The following is a 23,002-nucleotide window of genomic DNA, read 5'->3' as shown; positions in this document are numbered from 1 at the left end:
CAACGGCTTGATGCCTGCCATCAGGGAGGATATGAACTGTCCAACACTTTGCTTTGCTGAATCGATAAACGAGTTCCTGTTCGTAACTCCCGGCGGTTTAGGAGGGTCGCAAACTTCGGCCTCTTCGGTCGCAACTGCCTCCGAGGAGGATGCTCCTTGGGAAGTCTCGTCTCGTTCCTTCAAAGGCTCCGGATATGTGAATGCACTGTCAACCTCCATTGCATCCACGGTTGGAGAAGAAGTAACGCGGCGGGTTCCGCACACGGCACAAACAGGTGCCTCTGGTGGGTTGAGGAGTGTACAGCGTTTGCATGGCCATGGGGGTGCTTTGCATTGGGTTTGCGGCAGTGCTGCTTCGGCTGCTTGTGGCGGAAGCAAGAAGGGTGAGTTCATTTCGATGATGTCTGGACTGGAGCCTAGTGAAGATGTTGAGTCGCTGTCAATGATGATCTCATTGGGCTGGGCTTGGGATGGTTTGTCGGTGGATGCCATCTTCACTCTTCAGAGATATTCGTCTATCAATAGCTATCATAGAGGAATAAAAAAATATGGATGTCCTTGTTAATGAAGATGTGATTTCAAGAATGAGGTTCCATATCACAAAATCCTACTAGTACAGTCCAGGTAAAGAAGTATAATTTTCACATCAAGAAATATTACAATTCAACCTTCAGGAAAGACAGATCAGATATATTATTTTTTAATTTGGATGATGTTTGAAAACAGGTTGAAAATTTGCCACTTTTTAAATTATAACAATGTTCTTTCAAATCAGGATACCACATATGAAAAGTGCTGATGCCGTTCTCACACGCTGTAGTAAGGCAGAATTTGACTAAAATAAAAAAAAATCATTTTAATCCTTTTTTTCCTTCGAATACCGGTACATCAAAACATACACAAAAAAGTGAGACAGTCACACTCACAGCCATGAGCATGACAGCAGCACGTTCTGTCATGGAAATAAAACAAACACTTTCCAATGAAAATCAACAATTATTAATCACACAGATCAAAGAACAGATCACGACAATATGATCGCTCAAAAATTACAATTATCATAAACTATGAATTGAGGTTACGAAAAAGTTCCAGGAAACCAATCCTACGTGCCTTTCGTGGAATAATGATGCGGGCATTATTATTTCCCGATATCAACAAACGCCACCAACGTTCAAAAAACGAAAGGCATTAAAGGGGCTAACTTGATGAATGAATTTTGGTTGCCCTTAATTTAAAGGCTAAGAATTATTTTCGGTGTTCATTCAATATTTTTCCGTAAATTTTCGGAAACATGACAGAGGAAGTTAAAATACATGTTTGTATAGCAAAATAAAAGACAGTGGATGATATTATTAAATCAGAAGGAATATCGGATAATGATTAGACCAGTTTCGTCATGGTTCATCGAAGCCATCGTAGAGAATTCCAACTACGCGTTTGTAATTCACCAATGTTTTGTAAATTGTCCGTGCATTTCGTGTATCTGATGTTGACACAATTTTGACGGTAACCAGTTAACATATATGCAGCGTCATTCTGAGTCATCGACCCGCCAAGTACCAGCATAATGGCATACATGCTTCAAGTCATGCAAGTCTAGTCAGTCAGTGAAAATAAACGATTTCCGTGTTGGGATGATACTAAAATTTCGCATGTTTCGCTTGTCTTGCCCGGTGTAAATCCTGAACAAACTGATTTCAGCCTACTTTCATCATGGTGCCCGTCAAGGAGGAGGTCATATATTCGGGCTTCCTTGTGAAATCACCGCCAGAACACAAGATTAACCGTGCGGTGAGTAGCCGGTTTTTCCCCCAATCGTACTCGATGTCACCAGGGTCACTCAACATCCTTATCCTATATTGACGTTGTCGTTGAAACTGTATGGCGTGATTTCACTAATCATATTATTATCCTACCTGTATTTTTTTCGGTCGTGGTGTCAGTCATGTCAGTGTCATTTACATGTCAGTGTCGATAAAATATTACGCTTACATTATATGTGCCATGTTTGTGTATTTTATCCTTGTTTGAAATGTTTGACATGATTTTATTTTTAGGCTGTCATCGTGCATATATGCAATAGATCTTATTGATGCCTAACATTGCCATAGAGGGCATTGCTCTATTCCAGCAAAACAAACATGACAAAGGCATTCTTTGTTTTGCTGGGATGTGCATGAGTGAACCTCTGTCTTAGATGACCACAACGCATATTAAAGGTTTATAGACCCGTAAACATGGCGATATACAGCGCTACTCCTCATAGACAGAGAACCCGCAAAATTGTTTGCTTCTACGAAACACGGAAACACCAACTAAGTACAAAAACGTCCATCAAAGCACACACATTTCCCACAGAACCGCTGCACAGTTTGCCCCTAAACTCCGTACTATACCTCTTGACATACTCACGTAAGTTGCGCCTAACAAACATTGCTGGATTCTGTCGGTTTTTAGGCCAAAATTATGAAAAATATGCCCTTTCTACCGTAATGGTACTTGCACTTGTACGCATGCACATACTTTAATTTTTGCTTGTACCGTACCCCCCGCGGCGTGTTCCGAGCGAACCAAAAATCATCGATCGATCACCCACCACTTCAAATCAGGTATCATATGTTGTGTACATTTTCCTCTTGTCTTCATTGCTCTGGACAATATAGTTTTTGAGGGTTTTATAGTGAGATATTCAGTAATTGAATTGATCAAACAAATTTGTATTTTAATCCAAATACTCATGTCTTGGGCAATATGACTACTGTAAATTCTTACCATACGGGGTGGTACACCCATCTCTAGGAAAAAAAGTTTTTTTTTTTTATTGTGTATTGCAGACCTTACTATTCTGCATATAGACCCCTATAGGTTCACTGACTCAATGATATGGAACTGTTCCAGTGGCATTAAACTGCCAATATCACAGCTCAGTCAAAATGCATACTAACTGTTAAATTTTTGCAAAGGAAAAAAATGCTTTCTGAAAAAAAATATCAATCTTGTTCCCCCCAGGGGAAAAAATGAAGAGAAAAAAACCTGGGTTAAAGTATAAAAATTTAAATGAATGAGAATTTAACATTATGGTATTCTCAATGTGATTATTATAAGTGAGGATTTTTTTTGAACTTCAGCAGTGGCAAGTGTTGCAAATGTACTTAAATGTGCACTATCTGCATTTTGCAAAATGTATACTGTTTTTACAATGGACAATGTAACATGCACTTTATGTATTGTGCACTGGAATCCAGATACGCACTTGTCAGTCAAGAATGTTCGTTTCCATTACATGCCATCCAGTCTGGTAAACCTTCTGTGTTTTGAATTTCAGTGTTTTGAATTTCAGTGTTTAGAACAAGTCTGTTGTTTTTGTTAAATTAAAAATTAACCAAATGCATAATATATATATATGTGAGTACCATTTTACTGCACAGCAGTTTGTAAATTAATGTGAAGCTAAGTTTTAAAGGAGAGAGAAAGTGACAAGAAAAAAATCAAATGGAATATGAAGCTCAATTTGAACAGCATGAAGAAATTGTTAAGATTCCCCAAATTATTTTTGTCTATTATGACTTGGAAAAAGTATACGAGCGAAAACCGATGACTCTGTGTTTTTTCTTTGATCATTAATCATGAACATGGACTTCATGTCCATCAGAAAGACTCCCAGTAAAAAGTCAAATTTGACTTTTAATTGCCATATACATGTATGATAATACACAGCTACATGAGCATTTTTTCTTGATTTTTTTTCTCCTAAAGCAACATCCGTTTTTCATCAAATGTTTCATTTTGCAAATGCTGGCATTCATGTGTGACATTAACATTGTGGTCATAACGTGACTTTGCAGTGTCCTTGTACTAGATATTTCAGTTTGCATCCCGTATCAAGCACAAATTTTAATGGATTATCAATATGTAGTACTGCACCTACATGTACATGTACATGCACGTGAACCCTTAATGTTATAAAGCTGCTGTTACTTGTCCTGCGAACAGTCCGGCTTCGTATTATAGTACATGCTCGGGAGGTCGAACATGCGGATGTGTGCACATGTACATGTACCTATGTACAGTATACGTGTATATCATGCCCAGGTACTCTACTTGCACATGAAGTACCTGTACATATGTGGAGGCTTGTGTGCGTCAGCAGTGAATAATCAATCTCCCTTATTTATTCCATGTGCAATTTTACTGGGAAAAACACGTCGGCTTGCCAGTGTGTCACCAGGATAAGCAAGGGGATGAAGCAAATTTGGCACTTTTCCCAAATCAATCATTAAAAATAAATTTCAAATTAATTCGTACACTGCACTATAAAATTATTTCAAGTTTTTTTTTATTAAACTAATGTTGTGTACACTGTACAAAGTATGCTCAAATGAAGTAGGTTGAAAAACAGGAAATAACTTGAACTCAATGTTTTCCATACATATGCACAGTATAGGAAGTTGCTCAATGTATGCTCAAATGAACAACTCTTTACATAAAGTAGGTTGAAAAACAGGAAATTTCATTGTTTTCAATACCCACATGCATTCATGTGGAAGTTTTCTTTGCAGCAGTACTACTTAAACTTTAGCAGACTTATTCAGAAGCTAGTTTTGTAATAAGACCTCTTTTGAAAAAGCCAAATTGTTCAAATGCTTGACTTATGTCAATGCCAATGGCAGAAGTGGAAGTTTTTCAACTTTCATATTTATTTACTGTGGACGGCCACAATTTTTTCCAAAGTAATGCCAATACACAGAAGACAAATAGAAGCGTTGAACTTTATCACCAAATACCAGTTTTGTGTAAACTAGACCAAGTTCAAACGGTCTTCAGATAATGCACTACCCGATATAACAAGCTTTCTAGTGGTTTTTGAAAATCTGTACCTAACAAACTAGCCCACAATGGTTTTTGTTGTCACAATATCAACCCCATTGTGTTGTAGTTTCATTGTCTTTTCAGCAAGGCAACCTTACTTCTAGACACATTTTGGGAAACACCCGGGTATTTTTCCGGAGATAAACGGGTCTGTGGAAAGAGCGCGGTGGTACAGCATTTCCTGGTCACTGAAGGTCACACAAAAACATGTTCAAACAGAGACAATTGGAAGGTTTTTTTTGAGGGGGGAGGGTATGTACAAAATGTACAAAGCCTTATAAATTAAAAACAACAACAACAGATAAACAGATTAAAAGATTTGTTAATTAACGTTAATCAATTCTGTTAGTAATGGGTAATTCCACAATTTATTTTCTTAAGTTCGTTTGATGTTAAGAAACTTAATGTTAACTTTTTTGTGTCTTCGTACTTGTCATTACTGGTACATAATCGATTTTTTTTGACAGTCCTATGTGGGAATAATGTGCAGCTTGCAAACGTTTACTTATGTTGTGTCTATGAAATTGGAAACCCCAAGTATCCTGTATGCATTTAGTTTGATTGGATATCATTTTATGTAGGGTAAATGACATTTTAGGACTCAATAGGGATATAAATTAATCATTCATGGAACAGGTGCGCAAAAAGGTAATTTGTGCATTACTGTACCAAAGTCCAAAAAGTGTACAAGGTATGGTAAACATGTACGTCGTCAAACCATGTGTAAAATCATTCATTTTCTATTAATTTTCATAGGTTTATCATGTGTGCATGCACAAGAACATGTACCGGTACATTTTCCGGTACTTATCCCCGTCCATTGATCACAACAGTATATCACAGACATTTATTGTCAAATGGAGGTGATTTTTTTCCCAAAAAGTGTAGTCACTGGGCCCAAACATTCCGAGTGAGTCTGTTCAGTTGGAGTACAATTGGCAGACAATTGTCATTGTTGCAGGAAGTTTGGAGAGGTAAGCCACACAAATTCCTGACCATTTTTGGAAGATTGGTGCAGACTACACAATGTACGGTACTACGCTTATTCATAAGACTAAAATAGATTTCCCTCAAATAGAATAATAGAAATTTGGTAGATGTATTTAATATATCATTTAAGAAAAACACACACTACATGTTTGAATGTGCGCAAGATCATTTTGGCCTTCATGATCATACACATGCATGCATTTACTGCACACTGTGACACAAGCGGCTAAAATGCTTAAAGATGTACCCCCATGCTATTTTTGAGTTTCACCTAAAAAAAAGAGACATGTTTTTTTTTCAATTGCTATCTTCCCAGAAATATAGGGCCTAAGCTATTCATTTTTGGATGAGACATCGAACAAAAAAAAATCCACCGACGATTAGTTACTGAATTATTTCTTCCCAAAAATAATTAATAATTGGCTGCCAGACAATAATTTTCCTCTCGTAGGGTGGGTTCATTTTTGCACAAAATGAAATTCCCTTTGCAGTTGGTTGCAAACGCCCAAAAATGGAGTCAAATACCAGTAGATACCGATATATCTTTAAAACAAATCATAGAAATTGAAAATTTGTTTTGGAAAATTTTATTTTTTGAAGAGCACTGGGTATACATCTCTAACTGAAAAAAAAAGTCTTGATCCTTTCAAGCTATGTACCACCCTACCCTACCCCAACCCACCCACTCCCACTGGTTGGTATTGCATTTTTGCCAGTCTACCCACACCACTGCTAGATCATGATGAGTCTCACTTTAATTTCCTGTCTGACTTTTGACAAGGATTTAAGCTGCTTGTTGTCTGGGTTTATGAAACCAAAAACCAGTCTGGAATGGCCTTCACTGATTCAATAGAGGGCGCTAGACATCAACTCAGTTGGAGTGCCTGTCTAGTTTTTTTTTAGCTGCAGATGTGTTTGGGAAATTCCAGCGTGACATGGCTTTTTAAGATCTCAGTGAATAAACCTAGAAATATATGTTATTATGTTTCAAATCTTACATCCATCATTTAGTAATCATGGTCGAGGAGATTACAGACTAGGACATTTGGATCATTTCTCTCTATCAATACATATTTTATATAGATAAATTTGAGAGATGAACAAAGCAGATGAATGCATTTATAAGTTGATGGGACTCGTGGTAACCTAATCCCCATTTTCCATTATTTTCCTGCATTAAAAATACATTACATGGGCTGTTTAATAGTGGAATTCCCAACCTGCACATCAATTCCAAGAAAATAAATGCCACTGCGAACATTTTATTTGTAAACAGTGTTAACAATATATTGCCCTAATCACCCAAAGTGGCTGTGTATGCATAGCATGCACATGCTGACAGGTGTCAATTGAGTGGGAAAAAAATGTTATGAATGCCAAACAACACATCAATCAATGTTTATGACTTGCCTCAGGCGAGTTGTCCTACCCGCACTATTGTTTGTGAAGCTAAAGGTCCATACTGGCAACTCAATAATACATACGTGTACATGTACTGGTATGACGTACTTGAACAACTTTAGTCTTCCTGGTCACAATTCAGCTGCAAAAATGTGTACCGGTACATTTATAGCTTACTCTAGACATGAAGGGAATTAAGATGCTACCGGTAGCTCTTCCATGGATGTGATTCATAATCTTGTTTCATTATTGACCGATTGAACGGTCCATGAGGTAAAAAAAATTTCTGAGGAACGTGTTTTGTGCAACTTTCTATACTAACTATTTGACATCCCTTTTTGGTTAATTTTATTGAAATGTGCACTTGTTTAAACATTTACAAATTTTCCATGTTTTTTTTTTTTTTTTACAACTGAGGGCGCTGTTGCTGTTAAATCATTCCAGGAAGACACTGTTAAGTTAAGGGGTTTTCTGTTCAAATTGTGAACCCACAAATTTGCTCATTTAAAACATGTGTGAGAAAAGTTTGCTCATTGTCTTTACCGCCAGGTACTGACACAACAAGGAATCACAATCCTGACAATAGAAAAGAAAAATTAATTTTCAAAAAAAAAAAAATGCCAACTTTTGGTGCTGAAATAGCTGTAACATTGAGGTTTCTGCCTGAAATGACATCACACTTTTGCTCATGAATATGGAAATTTGGATTAGCATAAAACCAAAAAGGCACCAAAATGCCCTTAAAAATGGCAAAACAGAAATTTAAATATTGGGTAAATGGGACACAAGGTGCATTTCCAAGGATTGTATTTAAAAAAAATACAGAAACGCGCCACTTCACATGTATCCCATCAAAAATCAATTGATATTCGCATACAAAATACATGCAATTCTAAATGGACCTCAGATTCATGAAACAAAATTGGATGGCTTATTGGTTCTCTGCATGAACTGTACATGTAGATAGTGCAATGTTTTCAATTGAATGTGCTCCACAACATGAGTCTTCTGAGACGTATGTTGTCACCACATTGTATTGAAGTGATGACGGAGAAGCCTGGTATGAATGAGTCATGCAAATTGGCTCATTGTGACATTTCTATTCGGAACTTTTAGTGATGTACAAATGTACGTGCTCTAATCCAGGAATGAGATTTTTCATACATTTGTCTGAATTCAGACTTTTTGAATCTGAGAGAAAGACATTATCACTAAGTTCATGTATAGAAAAAAAAATGCATCTGTCAGACCTTTCATCCATATTTCAACTGGCAATCTCATCCCTGTCTAATCATGCAGTAAAGAAAATCCCCATTGCTCTGACTCTGATATTGATGACCATGTAAAATAGACTACATGTACACGTACCGTAGTTGGCCTCTTGTCAGTAAAATACAAGAACTGGCCAAAATTAATTTGACAGATGTTGATGTCTGCATGTTTGAAGGGGGAAAAAATATATAAACAGGTTTACACAGAACGCACATGCACAGGATAGATAGTATCCACACGAGAGCCAGTCCTTGGCAGCGTATTAGTTTTGGTTTCCATCACTGTGGTTTTTTCCCAGGGTCTTTTGGGAAAACCCCTTGATTGCATTCGGTGTAATCATAACAGCAGAAACTGGGGGTGCATGTATTTATAGCCGCCCTGCTAATTGCAGATAAGCTGGTTCTATTTTGTTGCCCGCACACCCCACACGCGCATGTCATTCAGTGAGGTGAAGATCATCGTCTACACGTTTCTGGACTGGGGAAATCAAGAATGCAGTATAACTGTGTCACGTGAGTTGGTTTGAGGCTCATTTGTATAGAGTACATTCTCCGTCGTACACGGAACTTTCCTGGGCAAAATACAACCCATATCAGTGTGTTTCTGCAGGATTGTGGATAGAAGAGCAATCGCTTCCTTGGCGCTTACTTGGTATGTGGAAATCTTTTGAACAAAATCTTTTCCCCTGAATCTTTTTACTCAGTAATTTCTAGTTTTCCAATTTTGGTACGCTTACCAAGACAAAATGTTTTTTTTTTTCTTTCATCTTTTAGTATTTTTACATGTACCGGTACATTGTGCATGTAAGGCTAGATTTACAAACATTGTTTTGCAATGACCATTTTAGGTTTGTAGATTTTATTCAGTTCAGAACATGTAATGCTATTAATTATCTCAGTTCTTAGCACAGAATTTCACTCTTTGGGCATTAAAAATATTTTGCCGTCAAATTTCAAAATTAAGTTGCCGAACATGATGTAACCATGTTCATGTCTGTGTCACCCAGTGTACATTGTACTCTGGAGAGCACTTGCTGTACAGTAGCAGTACCTTTCACATGATTGTAAAGCTAAACTCCAAGTATTGTTCCTTAGACTTAGAGCTTGACCATGGATGAGATCAGTTCCTGTTGTGTAGTTTGCCCTGGCTACTGTACTATCCTGAACGGACTCAGTGCACGTCATGCAGTATCCGTGTCTACCATTTACATGTCCCAACCCAAATTGCATTTTCTGTTCATGTGATGTACAATGTACATAATACACGTAGTGTGTTTTGAAGATGTATCAATGTGTGCATGTTCCGTTTCGTACTTAATGTGGATGCAGGCTTGAGCTTTAGAAAGGACACAAATTTGTTCATGTCCTGTATAAATGTTTGAATCATCCAACACCAAAAACCTGACCCTGACCATAGCATGACCTTGCACTTGCCATCCCATATCCCTAGGGATTCCACACACACAAGGATCTCCAATGGTTATCCATTTAGGAAACATATCCAAAACCAGCAAGACACCCCTGTCAACCAGAGTGCACTTCCATAATTGGAAAGGAAACCAAATTTCAGACTTATTACACAATTTTATTGGCACATACTTGTGGTATATAAAGGAATGTGGAAACAATTACTCAAATCAGCCCTGTTGTGATACAGAAAGTATTTTTGTTTTCGAGTTCCTGCCTGCCATGGCAGTGAGTACTAGTACCGGTAAGTAGTTAAAATCATGTAAATAGCACAACATGTACAGTAAAGTTATGAATACAAGTGTGTATCGATCTCACATCAATTGAGTGAAACTTGCTTTTACCACACAAAAAAAACTACACGTACCGGTATTTTATGAGCTAAATTCTAAGCTTACACACAAACTATGTACATGTATGAATTTCAAGAATTTCTCAATTTTAGAATTTACTTCCTCAAAATGCGACTTATTTTTAGCACTACCAGGGTACCCGAGTTCTAATGTTATGATACAACTTCTTTATTTTGAAACTTCCCTTTTGCAATCATGAATTTGAATGCGCTTGAACATGTATCATTTTTCTAACCTTGGTACTCTTCTCTTTTTTTTACTTCAAAGCTTCAAGAATCATCCTCAAAATCCATCGTGCTGTCAATAAAAAAATGCGTTATCTGAAATCCTTCCAATACAAGCAAAAATTGGTGTCAAACAAAACAAAAACAATTATTCATAAATACCTCAGACAGTTTAGCCATTCCTATTGGTCGAGAGCCCGTCACGTGGCCGGTATTAAACGGATGATAAAGACATGGCTAGCTGGTCTTAAACACTTTTCCAGTGTCACAATAAAATGTGGACTCCTAAAAATCCAGTGCCTCTTATCGTTTAATTGGTTGAACGTTCACAATCCTCACGTAGGCATGCGCAACACTACCAGGGAGTTAGAATTTTATAGTTCTAAATTCAAAACGCAACGCGCCAGGTGCGTTCTGCGCGACATCGCATAGAACATGATACGCGCGCGTCAATCTCCATAAAAGGGTTGTTTTCATCTTACTCGCCAGCTGAACACTCCATTATTTTGCAGGAGGGATGATTCAAAAAGCATAAAGTGAATTTGTTGAACAAAATCGGGATGTTTTGCACGAATTATATGATTTTTTTTTACCGAAAAGGTATTTATGAATGGGAATAAATATGTACTCCGTCGGTATTTATCACTCTGTTTAATACCACTTAGAGTCTGGGTGCTGATAATTACCCTCGCCTCCGGCTCGGGTAATTATCAGCACCCAGACTCTAAGTGGTATTAAACAGAGTGATAAAAACCTCCGGAGCACACATTTATTCCCTTATTAAAACATGTGAACATACATGTAATTTTGGCAAAATGAAACATCTATGAAAAAAATTGAGGGAAAATAAACAACATGTACTTACCTACTTTGATGTCAGAGTATACCCAGCATTGTAAAGCTGCAATTAAAAGCAAAATTAATCAGAATATTATTAAATGCTGACCACTACAAATACAAATACGAAGTCATGTGAGGAAAAAAAATAACGTACTACTCCATCCCTTTCTCTCCCCTTAGAAATTGGACAAGGAACCAAATGAGGAAATGTTGCGCATGAATAATTGCAACAACATTTGTCAAGGAAATCACAACATTTGGCAAAGATCTGTTGTTTCTTTTCTTTTTCGTTTGGTTTTTCTTGTCTATTTATAAAAAAAAAAACACCACCAAGATTGAGCTAATTATGCAACGGGTCGAATCCCCAGGTGCGTCCCACGTTTCACATTTGCAAGGACCATTTGTCAGTCTGGGGGCAATCAAGAAGCTACCGTGGATCCCTTGAGACTGTCTCTAGTATCCCGGTGTTTTTTCTCTCGCTTCATCCAGCAGTGATTTGCACATCAGTCATTTGCAGCCAACGCCAATCCCGGTTCTTTAATTCACTCGCTTTGCGTCAGGCCTGGCGGCAGAGTGGGCAAACAGTTTATTTATAGGCCTGTACAGCTTCGGAACACTTTTGTAATTTCAAAAACGATAGCTGGTTGATCTTCATTTGCCACTGTGTCTGTCGCATGTAAACATGTTCCAGAAATGTGGTTTATTTCGAGCGATGAAAGTGCATGTTCTGGTACATGAAAGGTACATTAAAAGCATTTGTTATACAAGAGATTTTCAGAATTGTTTTTTCAGAAGTTGGCTGATTGAGAACTTCAAGGGAACCACTGCACATGGAGACCTCATCATGTCTTCAGAAATAGATTTTGTTTCTTGCCCAGATTAAAAACATGTTGCAGTGTGTGCATACATGTACATGTCCCTGTTGCATTCATTCAGGGTACATAAATATATACAACATTTACAAACATCAAAAAACAAAACTACCAAATTATTATGAAATGCCTTACTTGACTTTAAGTGAATAATAGTCTCAAGCATCCTGTGAAATCGTGGCATCTGTTGTGCTGTCATTTTCAAGAAAAGTGGAATGTTTGTATCAATTTCCAACAATGATCGGCCGACCATTGTAGGAAAAAACACCTTTTTTTCAAATACTGCCCACAATTTACCAAACTCAGTTGGTTCACATTTTGTTTGCAATTGGTTACACAGTGGTGAACAGGTGCAAGCCAGCTGGTCTGGTTCCCTGATCTGACAATTCCCCGACGTCTAAAAAATGCCCATTTTGTCTGAAGTAGGGTCAGGGAACCAGACTACAAGAACAGCATACCGGGGAGGGGGGGGGGGGGGTGTACCTGTCTTGGTTTTCAGCATCTATGAATATAAAACTTTAAACAGGTCAGGGTATAATAACAAAAAAGAAAATTAACAAAAGGAAAATTACAGTGATTTTAGCTTCGTTCTATCATGCAATGAATCCAGCACGTGAATGCCCTTACCGTGTACCAGCATTTTCAATGTTGCTCCTAAAACTGACACACATAAATGATCTATTTTGGGAAAGCCTGCTTTTAAAATATCACTTTTATTCCTTGAATGTAGTTTAAAGGTTTCGCAAATTTTACTCTGTAGACGTTTAGAGGAAATCCTTTAGTTAAACATGATCCTTTTTTTTTTTCTTCTTCCTCCCCCCTTCCCAAATTCATGAAAGCAAGTAGTTTATCCCAGGAGCATTTTCTTGAAATGTAAAAAATCTGATGTAAATAACATCCTTGTCTCCTGGAAAAGTTTTAGTATTTATTTCATTTATTTGATATATTTCCTGTACCCACAGATCATGGTCAAAGGAAACCCAGACCATATTTTATGACTTCAGAGTAAATAAACAGAAAAATATGCCTTGTAGCATTGTACGTAATGTACCTGGAAAGTTGCATGAGTTTTGCAAACTCTGCAAAGGTGTGTTTATAATCAAGTAGAAATTTGCAATGCAAGTAATTGCACATTTCTTTTAAGAAATAGACGAAATGAAAAGTGAAAGGAAACTCAGAGCAAATGTTTTGATAAGGAAAAGCTTGTGTATTCACTTGTAAACATGAAACCAGTGTTTTCTCCATGGACGGGCTGTTTGCTGGGAATGCTCGGCATTCCGAGCATCGGATAACATACATGTGTGCAGAAACTGCACATTGAACTTTGAGGTACGTGTACTATGTCTTGGAGTCACTTAAAATATGTTTTATCCAACAAACAAAAGTGGAATTTTAACCAACCCTTCTTCTTGTAGAGATGTAATGATTCATCAATGGTTACTGTTGATAGTCATGATACTCAAATGTGTGGCCCAGATCATGCGATAGATTTAGAAAATCTTTAATCTAACTCACTAGGGGATGTGCAAAATCTTATTAAAATTGGAGGATTCAGGACTGTTAGGGTTAAAGCAGTTCTCAGCTTAGGTAAAACTTGGACATAATGTTTCAGGCACAAGAAGTCCAAATGATGAGCAAAACATTTACCATATGAACTGAAGGTCCACGTAGGTTCCTGATTGTGATTAATGCAAATGGATCATGATGATATGATCACTAATCATGCATAAGCTAGGACTTCTTCAGAGGCAAATGACAAAGAAACATTTGTTATTTGCCTCTGAAGAAGGCCTTGCTATTAAGGCTGAAATATCAGGCCATTGATATTTTGATCGAAATATCTTGCTTTGTTTTACCTTTAGTGTCCCACTCTTAAACCCCAAATTTGCTGTCAATTGTACCCCATATTATATCATTGCTGCCAAATATTGTGATAGTAATTTCTGTACATGCCACATCATAGAAACAAGCGATGTCTTTTCAAAGGATAAGACCAACATTTTTTTTTCCTTGTCAAATTTGTTTTCTGGAGGGCAAAATCCTGCAGGTTGATTCTCTCCACAGTACACACGTATGTCAAGTTCATGCAGATCGCTAAGTTATTATACATACATACATCTACATGTACCATTTGTTATTGTCACCACTGTGGTGTTGTCAAGGTACGCACACGTGTGTATACATATACCGGTACGGACTTGTACCAGTCCATTCTGATTCAATGAAGGTTGACAGGTATCTCAGTTGTAACGTGATAAACTTGAATACGTACTGACCCCCTTCATAGGCAATTCAAATCTGGAAACCTGTTTAATAGTGTTTTCCCTCTCTAACAACTCAGGTTCTACATGTACATGTACATGTACGTACGTGTACGTAAGTTATGAAATCAGGCCCCGCAAAAGAAGATATTGTCAAAAGGGCCACTTTGCAGCATGTAGGGCCTACATGTATGTTACAAGTTAGTTGAAGCACAATATGGGAACTTTTTGTACAATGTTTAATCTCTGAGACTGAGAGAGTCTGTTGCCATTGCCAACGTTTGAGCATTATAATCAGCTGATGTGACCTAATGTTTAAAGTACAAGTCAAAATTTGACAAAGTGTATTTTTTTGTAACTCAGAGAATGTTAAATCATTTTTAGAAGAAGTCTTCTGCTTGGTTTGCAAGCTTTATCTTAGCCTAGTAACTCCCCAGATGGCCAACATTGATTCTGTAGCTAATCTTAACAGCGGGCCTTTCTATGAATTCACCCGTAAACATTCCACCCGTGCTGGGAATGTTGACAATGGCCCAAGTTCAGAGAACAGTTTTAATCAATATTTCAGCAGATGAATCTCTCCGTTATACCAGTAAATTTTATTTTGCAGATATGTTTGTTCAGCCTGGATGTGTACATGTACAACGTGTACGTGTATGTTCTGTCGTTTCAGCTGGTGTGTCGGGCAAAAGTCTGAAACGTGCGCGGCAGGATTTTGTGCATATTGATTCCCTATCATATTTTAGTTGACAAGAGGGCATTTGCCGTCCTGTCAACAACTAGATCGTTTCCTTGATGTCACACCATACTCGATTCCAGGTGCACATGAAGTCATGCACCTGTACGTGTACAGAAATTGCTACGTGACTCTCTTGACTTGTAGATTCAATTGCATTTTTTCCTTTACATTATATCAGGGGTGTGAAATCTCAGCTTTAAAGCTGATTTTGGCGTTTTTTGTTTTGGATTTGAGCCTTTTTCACTCACTTGCTGTGTACGAAAGTATAGGAGGTTTCCAAAGTTCAGCTTTTTTTACACCTTTTTCAGTTGTTTTCAGCCATTTTTATCAGTGGTCACTCACACTCCTGTTATTTTTTTTTTAGATTATCACCTTAAAAAAATGGGAATTACACGTATGTGAACAATGTTCGAATCATGAACTATCACAGCTTGTGTTACGCAGTGACAAATGCACATTCTGACAAGGTCTGTCAAAGTTCATTTCCAGAATGTTTTTTTTTAACTTTGGAATTTTTATGCAACTTACAACTTGTGGAATGTGGTTCGTGCTCTTTATTGCTTTGTCTGCATTCTGCAGTCTGCATAAATAATTTTATGTTACATACTTAATTCTACATGCTGTATGAGTCCAAATTCTGTTTTGTATAATTTCTTGGTTAAAAAAGGGAAACCTCAAAAGACCCCAATAGTACGCCATCTCTGTAGGAAAATTACAACTGCGCATCGGGTTCGTGTGTGCGCAGTGTGCAAAATGTTCTAAACACGCGCGCATGTTGCTTAAAATTTCTTCGAAATGTGGTGTAGCCGATGCACGTCACGAAAGTTTGACGCCCGAAATGCTGATGCACTTGATAATCTGTAGGCAGTGACGTCATTTGAGAGAGATTTATTAAAAAAAAAAACACCTATCATTGAATCACTGATCCATTTTGTTTTTGTTTTTAGACGTGTAATGGCATTTCCGAACATGGTATACATTTTACCACCTAAACTTGGATCCCAAAGAGGAGTAACACAAAACACAAAGCTTGCTCTGTGATGCGCCACATGCTATTTAAAACCTCCTTAAAATAATTATTCCCAGAATTGCTTGAACTTGGAATTCGTTGTTGGAATTCGGAGTTGGTCATTTGACAAAATTGTCAGGCACTGGAGAAACCACAAGTTGCTACTAAAGAGAATTGATTCCTCCGAAAACGGGAGCCACAATTCTAATTCCAAAGTTTTGAATGTAATCATGCTGTCTATCACAATTTCATCTTCATTTTTTATTTTTTTTATAAAGTTGAACAAAGAAACTTGACTGGAGCGGGGCTTGAACCTGCGACCTCTGGATTGCCGCTCCGGCACTATGTTGACAGTTACCTTTTTTGTCAGTGTCTTTGTTTATATGTTGACAGGTTAACCAAACGTAGGGAGAGTCGGGTTGGCGTAGTGGTTACTTTCCTCGCCTTCCACCGCTGTGGTCCAAGTTCGATTCCTGCCCTGGTCCACATGTGGACTGAGTTTTCAGTTCCTTACTTGATTCCGTGGATTTTCCCCAGAATATTCTTCTGGCTTTTCTCTTACCTTCTAAAACTGCAATTTCTTCTCATTGTCTGCTCTCTACCGGTTTCTTCAGGCTGGCGAGCTACAGTGCCAAGGGTGCTTTTGAGAAACCCTTGGTTTCATTACAAGAAATATGTATAATACAGTTGTAATAATAATAATGATACTGGTTTTCCACAGAGATGGCTGCGGCGATGGTTCGTCCTGAGGCGCACTGCCGGTGCCGTTTACCTCCAGTACTACAAAGACGAGAGCTCCAATCGACCCAAGGGCACCATCAACCTCAACGACTGTGAGCAGGTGGACCAGGGACTGACCTTTGAGGCCAAACGCCACCTGGCCAAGGCCTTCGTCTTTGGCATCGTTACCCCCAAGCGCAAGTACTTCCTGGTCAGCAACAAGGAGGAGGACATGATCCGCTGGGTGAGGGAGATCTGTCTGGCCTGTGGCTTCCAGCTGGAGAACCAAGGTATGTGTGTGCACCGACGTACCAATGTTGTCCTAGTTCCATCACTAGTCCCCATCACCAGTGCCAAGAAGATGTAACTTTCCGTTTGCAAATCTGGTCACAAGCAACAGTGGATGAATAACCACAAATGTGCGCCTTTGTCACGGTTTATTTGAATAGCTTGTGACTTGGTTTTGAACTGAATGACTTGTGACGGACATTAGGGGACTTGTGAGGACTTGTCATTTTTCAGCTAACACAGCCTCTGTCTATTTTACGGAGAATGTTAGTGGCAAGCACAGAAATGTGCATGCTAATTTCAGGGGCAACATTTACTTAAAGGTAGTGTACATCATTTGTAATGTGTGTATTATGTTCGTTTGAAGCAAGAAAAGTGCTCAAAATCTAAAGAAGGGTGCTGAACAACTAACCTGATGAAGTTTTAGCTCAGTGAATGCTGTATATTCCGAGAAAACAATATTCTAGGATCTCGATTTCAAATCAAAAGTTGCTGAGTGATGTTTTGAATTTTGCCCGAATTCAGTGTTCGGGACACGTTCTTATTCAGCCAATTGAAGCTGTAACCGCTGAATTATAGCATCGCCGAATTAAAAAACAAACTTCTAACTGAAATTTCCAAAAATGTGTCTTAAGACACATCGTTGAAAATGGCCTTCATTCATTGTTTCTTTCAAAAAGACAGCTTGCCAGAAAGATTACTATCTTTAAACCAAGTATGCATTTCAACAAAAAAGTGAGTTACTTTTTGGGTAGCTGCAAATGATGGATTGCAGCTTTAAACTAGTGATTTGAACAAGGTCGAAAGGACAGGAACTAACCAGGCTTGTAAAAAAAAGGTCAATCATTCAATGGCTTTGGTCAGTGAGAGGTTATGACAATGCCCGTGACCAATTTCATGAATGACCAATTTCAAGAAAATCTTTCTTAGCATTGCCAGGTGCTGAGATATAATTAAACGAGAACCGGGCATTGCACGTCGCATCAAATTAAGCTGACAACCAGTTTTGCTCAGCAAGTTAAATGTATTTTTTGTGCCAAGTTAATTTCTGTGATGAGCAGCTGTGTGCACAATAACCTCTGATTATAACAACACCTGGCAAATCCCCGTTATTTTTTTTATATAAAACAATGCTACACCAGTCTTAAATTTGCATGTTTGTAGCAGCTTTTGCTCACAAAGTTTTTGCCCATCCTGGATGTTTCGCAACACCCATTTTTGTAGTAATCGTATTTCAAATACTGTTGTTAATTAATGCAGATATTTCAAAAACGTCAGTTGAGTATCTGATTACAACATTTTTTAAATCACGCACATGCAGCCTAGCAGAGTTGAGGTTTTGATTTGCACATGATATGCACATGTTGTGTTGATCAAACAACCTGTGTGTTTGTGCTCAAATCGGCAAGAGAACCCGTAAAACATATGAGGTATTTGTTTGTCTGATGCAGTGTAGCCTGATCCGTTTGTTTTGCTGCTCGAGTCAGGAAGCCCCGTGCCTTCCTGTGTGGAAGTAATAAATGGCAGCAAACTTTTTCAGAGGATGTCAACAACACAAATGTCTCATTTCTAGAGCATTCTCAGACCCAAGTCTTGTATTCCTCTACCAGAGGAAAGCTGTAAAAGTTGTTTAAATTGCACCGAGAACCGGAATTTTGGTTCATTCTGTGCAGCTGTTTTGCTTGTAATGGTGGCTGTTAGGATACTGGGATAAAAGGGGATACTGCATTGTACATACATATATACTGAGGCTCTGACCAACTGAGGTACAGTGTTAACATGTATCGTTTTATTAGAAGGAACAGTCTATGATAGGAGCACTCCTTATCCAAGTCCTTGCAGAGCTCCTTCATCTTGAAGTATGTGGAATATTATATTCATGCTTAAGTAAACAATGCCCTTAACTCTGGTTTCATTTTTCTTCTTCTGTTTTTTTTTCCCTAGAAGAAGACGAAATAGCTGAACCGGCTGTAGCCACGCAGCCTATCAGCGTAGCCCAATCCCCGCTGAATGCATACTCTCCACGGCCGTTTCCAGCCTCCGTGCCTGCCGATCATGCTGAATCTTACATTCCACTGGACGAGTGTAAGAGCGGACAGACCAAGGAGTTCCTGTCGCAGAGCGTGCCCGTCAACGGGGGTTGGGATGGTACCGGTAATCAGGAGGTGTTCTCCATGGACTCTATGAGGCGGTCGCGCACTGGTAGCTCAAGCAGCAACTCCAGCATGCCCAATGAAAGCCCCCCTTTGCCGCCCCAATCCGAGACGGAAGTGGCTGGAATGGAGAACTACGACATCCCTCCAGCTTTGCAGAGACTCAGCATTGCCAACATGCAACCCACATATGATGTACCGCCCGCACTGCTCAGGCGAGACCCATCGTTGCAAACCCAGGACGACATCTACAAACCTGTGCCAGTGCCACGTCCGGCAGACTTAAACTCCAGCATCCACTCCCCTTTTACGCAAGATAATCAGAATCAGCTAAATGGGGGAGCACATGACTTGTATGCCGTGCCGCCCAGGCACGATGGGGGAGGGATTTACGATTACCCCCCGGCACATCCTCTGGTAAAAAATCAGAACAAAGAGACGACCTCCTCCACCGACAAACTTGCCCAGGACTTCAAGCAAATCTCTGTCCGCAACTCAAGGGGTACGGACGACTCACTGGATATTTACAACGTCCCCCAGTCGAGTCTTAAGAATGCCGCAGACCTTTTCACTTCCCCCGAGGATGCAGCGGAGAAGAGTGCCACTCCTCCGCCAAGACCTCCCAAATTGACTCCCACTTCTGCCACCTCTATCGAAACCCAGGCCGTGCAAACTCCTCCAAGGCCGCCCAAGCCACAACACTTGAGGCCTTCCACCCCACCATCAAGCTTTGATGACACATACGCCGTGCCTCCTGTCCATGCCATGCCTGTCTCCTCCCAGGAGTTGGATGTTTCAATTTACTCAGTTCCCCCCTCGCATATCAGATCCCCACCAAATGGGCACCAGTGGCTGGACAGCAAGGTCCCAACACCAGGCGGACCAGGTAATGTAGCCTTTTACTAAATGATAGGAAATCGTTTGGAGTAATTGGGTATCAAGATGGGAAAAAGAAAAGAAAAGAAAAGAAGAAGCGAACTGCACACCAGGAAAACTCCAAAGAAATTATGAATAGGAAGTTTTCATAAACGTGATTCTGCACTAGTGGACCACACTGGGATATAATCATAGAGTTATATTAAATTACTAGTGCGCTAACTCCTCATTCTGCGCGCGGAGACGCTTAGAAGCCGTCTTGGGCGCAGACATTTTGAATTCATGTGCGTGTTTGTAGACCATAATGAAATTAGATGGATTGAATTTTGAAAGTGTGCTCTACATGCAGCGCGCAAGTAGACCATACGCAAACAACTTAAGCGCGTCATTGACGGTTCAAAAACGTGACGGCAAAAAGCATCTGCAGCGAATACGTGCACACGTTGCGCGCGCTGTTTGCGTAGAGCAAAATGACACGCTCATTTGCTGATCGTGCGTTTCGGTTTTGGGCGTATTGGCTTCGATAACGCACGGGTATGGAATACAAACGCAGATATGCAAATAGCCGTACAAAAGCCGTACAAAATTTCTAGGTCTCCATAGGTTTGTGCACAAACATGGATGCGCTCAGCAGGCATTACTTTGTACACAAAGTTAGCACTCTAGTAATTTGTTATAGCTCTATGGATATAATTAAACAGTATATCCCATAGTGGAGTTTTGTTTGCAGTATGCGACAGATACTGAACATTTCTGAAGTCGTACTGTTTTTCAAGGCTTAGTCAGCGATGTAATGCGAATAAAAGAAAACATTCAAAACAAGAAAGGAAGGGAATAACTAAATTGATTGGCGACCATCCTTTCTGTGTCTGTATTCCCAAGCAACGGCACATTTTTATATTACTTCAATTTTCACAGGGAACTGTAACTGTCACTCCAACTGTTGTATTTTGAAAGATCTGGGATAGTTAAGTGCGGTCCATGTACTCGCTGCATATTAGTACTCCCCACAGGGGACCACTCTTAAGGCACGGAGAGATGTACAAGCTAATGCACAATTTTTGTCATTATTTAATTTACTAATGTGCATCAGTAATAACTTTACTATTAAAGCCTTTCTTTCATGTATCAGGCCATCGGTACATCAACACCAGCAAGAGTGCCAATAGACAATCCCTCCCTCCCAAATCGGCCGGCTACTTCCACCAGAGGGTCGTCCCCCCTCCCCCGCAGCCTCAGAGGTCCTTTGACTCTGACCTTCGCTACGGCCCGTCCCCAACCCTGGATCATCTTGAGAGCTATCTACCGATGGACGGCAGCAGTGGTGAATCCAACGTGTTCCAGTATCCCGGCAACTCCACGTACATGGCTATGGAGGGCACCAACGGAGGTCCGAGACTGGATGGACGTTCCTTCTCCGAAAGCCAACAGGAGACGTACGCCTTGATGAACTCGGGAGTCCCGCTCCAGAGGGGGTCTGCGCCGGGTTTCGGTTACCGGCACACGTTTTCCGGTGGCGAGAGACCGCCCCCTATTGACCGAAGTTTGAAGCCGGACAGGAAAACAAGCGAGGGAGGAATCCGTAAGTTGGGAATCTGGGAAAATTTGAATTCAGAGTTGTAGTCAAACTCCATCAGAGGTCTGTGACTAGTCAAATCTCAAGCTCATCATTAGTCAAATCTGACGTTGGGTCACAAGTGACAGGGGATAGACAATGACAGAATTCTCTTAATTAATGTTGTCACAGTTTGTTTAAACAGCTTTTTTCTTGAATGACGGACTCTTGACGTGTGAGTACTTGACTTCAAATCTGCTTGAAATATGAGTTCTGTAACTTGTCTACAGAGATGGTTGAGAGCAACAACCCTGGTCGTTGTTAGTTCTTTGACGTCAAGTTTATTGTGCCCAAGATGTACACTTTGGTTTGGTTGGATCCATCTGTTGAAAAGAGAGGCTAGAAAAATGTCAACTTAAAAAAACATGCTTGATACAAGCGCCTAGGGTTCTTGTAACTATTTGAACCACAAAACATCCTAAATACTGTAAGACTTGAAGATGTGCATATCACAGAGTCAATAAAGAAAGAGTTTTGCAATGCAGTGACGTCAGGGTTCCCAGCCACTCTGGTACTCAGGGAAAAACCTGAAAATGAGTTTACAGTTTCCAGTCAGGGAAAACTCTGGGAATTTGGCCCAAAAAACAAAAATCAGGGAAAAGTTGGGTAGTGGGGAAAGAATGGCTAAAAGAGGAGAGGGAAGGCCATTGCTTGTCAACAAGATGCCTTTGTATTATCAGTATCTTAGTTGCTTTGCTACAACCACCTCTTGACTTCCCAGTCATGAAATTTTGGACATTTCTCAGGGAAATATCAGGGAAGATTCACTGGATTCTTCAAACGGAACATTCTGTGAAGCCTGTGACTAAACTTCACTTCAAGCCGGAGTGGCCAGAATTTGTGTAATGTCCAACAGAAAATTGTTATCAGCATGCAATTGTGTTTGTTCTCCTGATTTAGGATCTACCAGTACCGAACGATTTGGAATGGAAGGAAGTTTCTATGCAACCAGCGATAGTCTTCCTCCAAGGCCAGTGTCTGACATGAGGCCGGTCCAATCAGATAGGACTAGGAGCTACAGCCGACGCCCGGGACAGTATGAGTGAGTTCC

General features: G+C 39.6%; 1 protein-coding gene across 2 annotated transcripts in view; it reads left to right on the top strand.

Annotated features, from left to right (window-relative positions):
• Positions 1-23,002, top strand: part of LOC119728672 (GRB2-associated-binding protein 1-like) — a 35,815-nt gene that overhangs the window by 6,323 nt on the left and 6,490 nt on the right. The window contains exons 1-5 of one of the 2 annotated variants that reach the window (XM_038200991.1): positions 1,528-1,794; positions 17,021-17,309; positions 19,252-20,346; positions 21,469-21,918; positions 22,852-22,993. In XM_038200991.1, coding sequence (XP_038056919.1) covers positions 1,717-1,794; positions 17,021-17,309; positions 19,252-20,346; positions 21,469-21,918; positions 22,852-22,993 — 2,054 coding nt within the window. In that variant the 5' untranslated portion in view covers positions 1,528-1,716. Of the gene's footprint in view, positions 1-1,527; positions 1,795-17,020; positions 17,310-19,251; positions 20,347-21,468; positions 21,919-22,851; positions 22,994-23,002 lie in introns of those variants that run through there. The other variant, XM_038200990.1, reaches the window with a different exon arrangement.

The sequence above is a fragment of the Patiria miniata genome, unplaced genomic scaffold, assembly GCF_015706575.1.
Source record: "Patiria miniata isolate m_02_andy unplaced genomic scaffold, ASM1570657v1 HiC_scaffold_20, whole genome shotgun sequence".
NCBI lineage: Eukaryota > Metazoa > Echinodermata > Asteroidea > Valvatida > Asterinidae > Patiria > Patiria miniata.
This window is presented reverse-complemented; position numbering and strand designations above follow the sequence as displayed.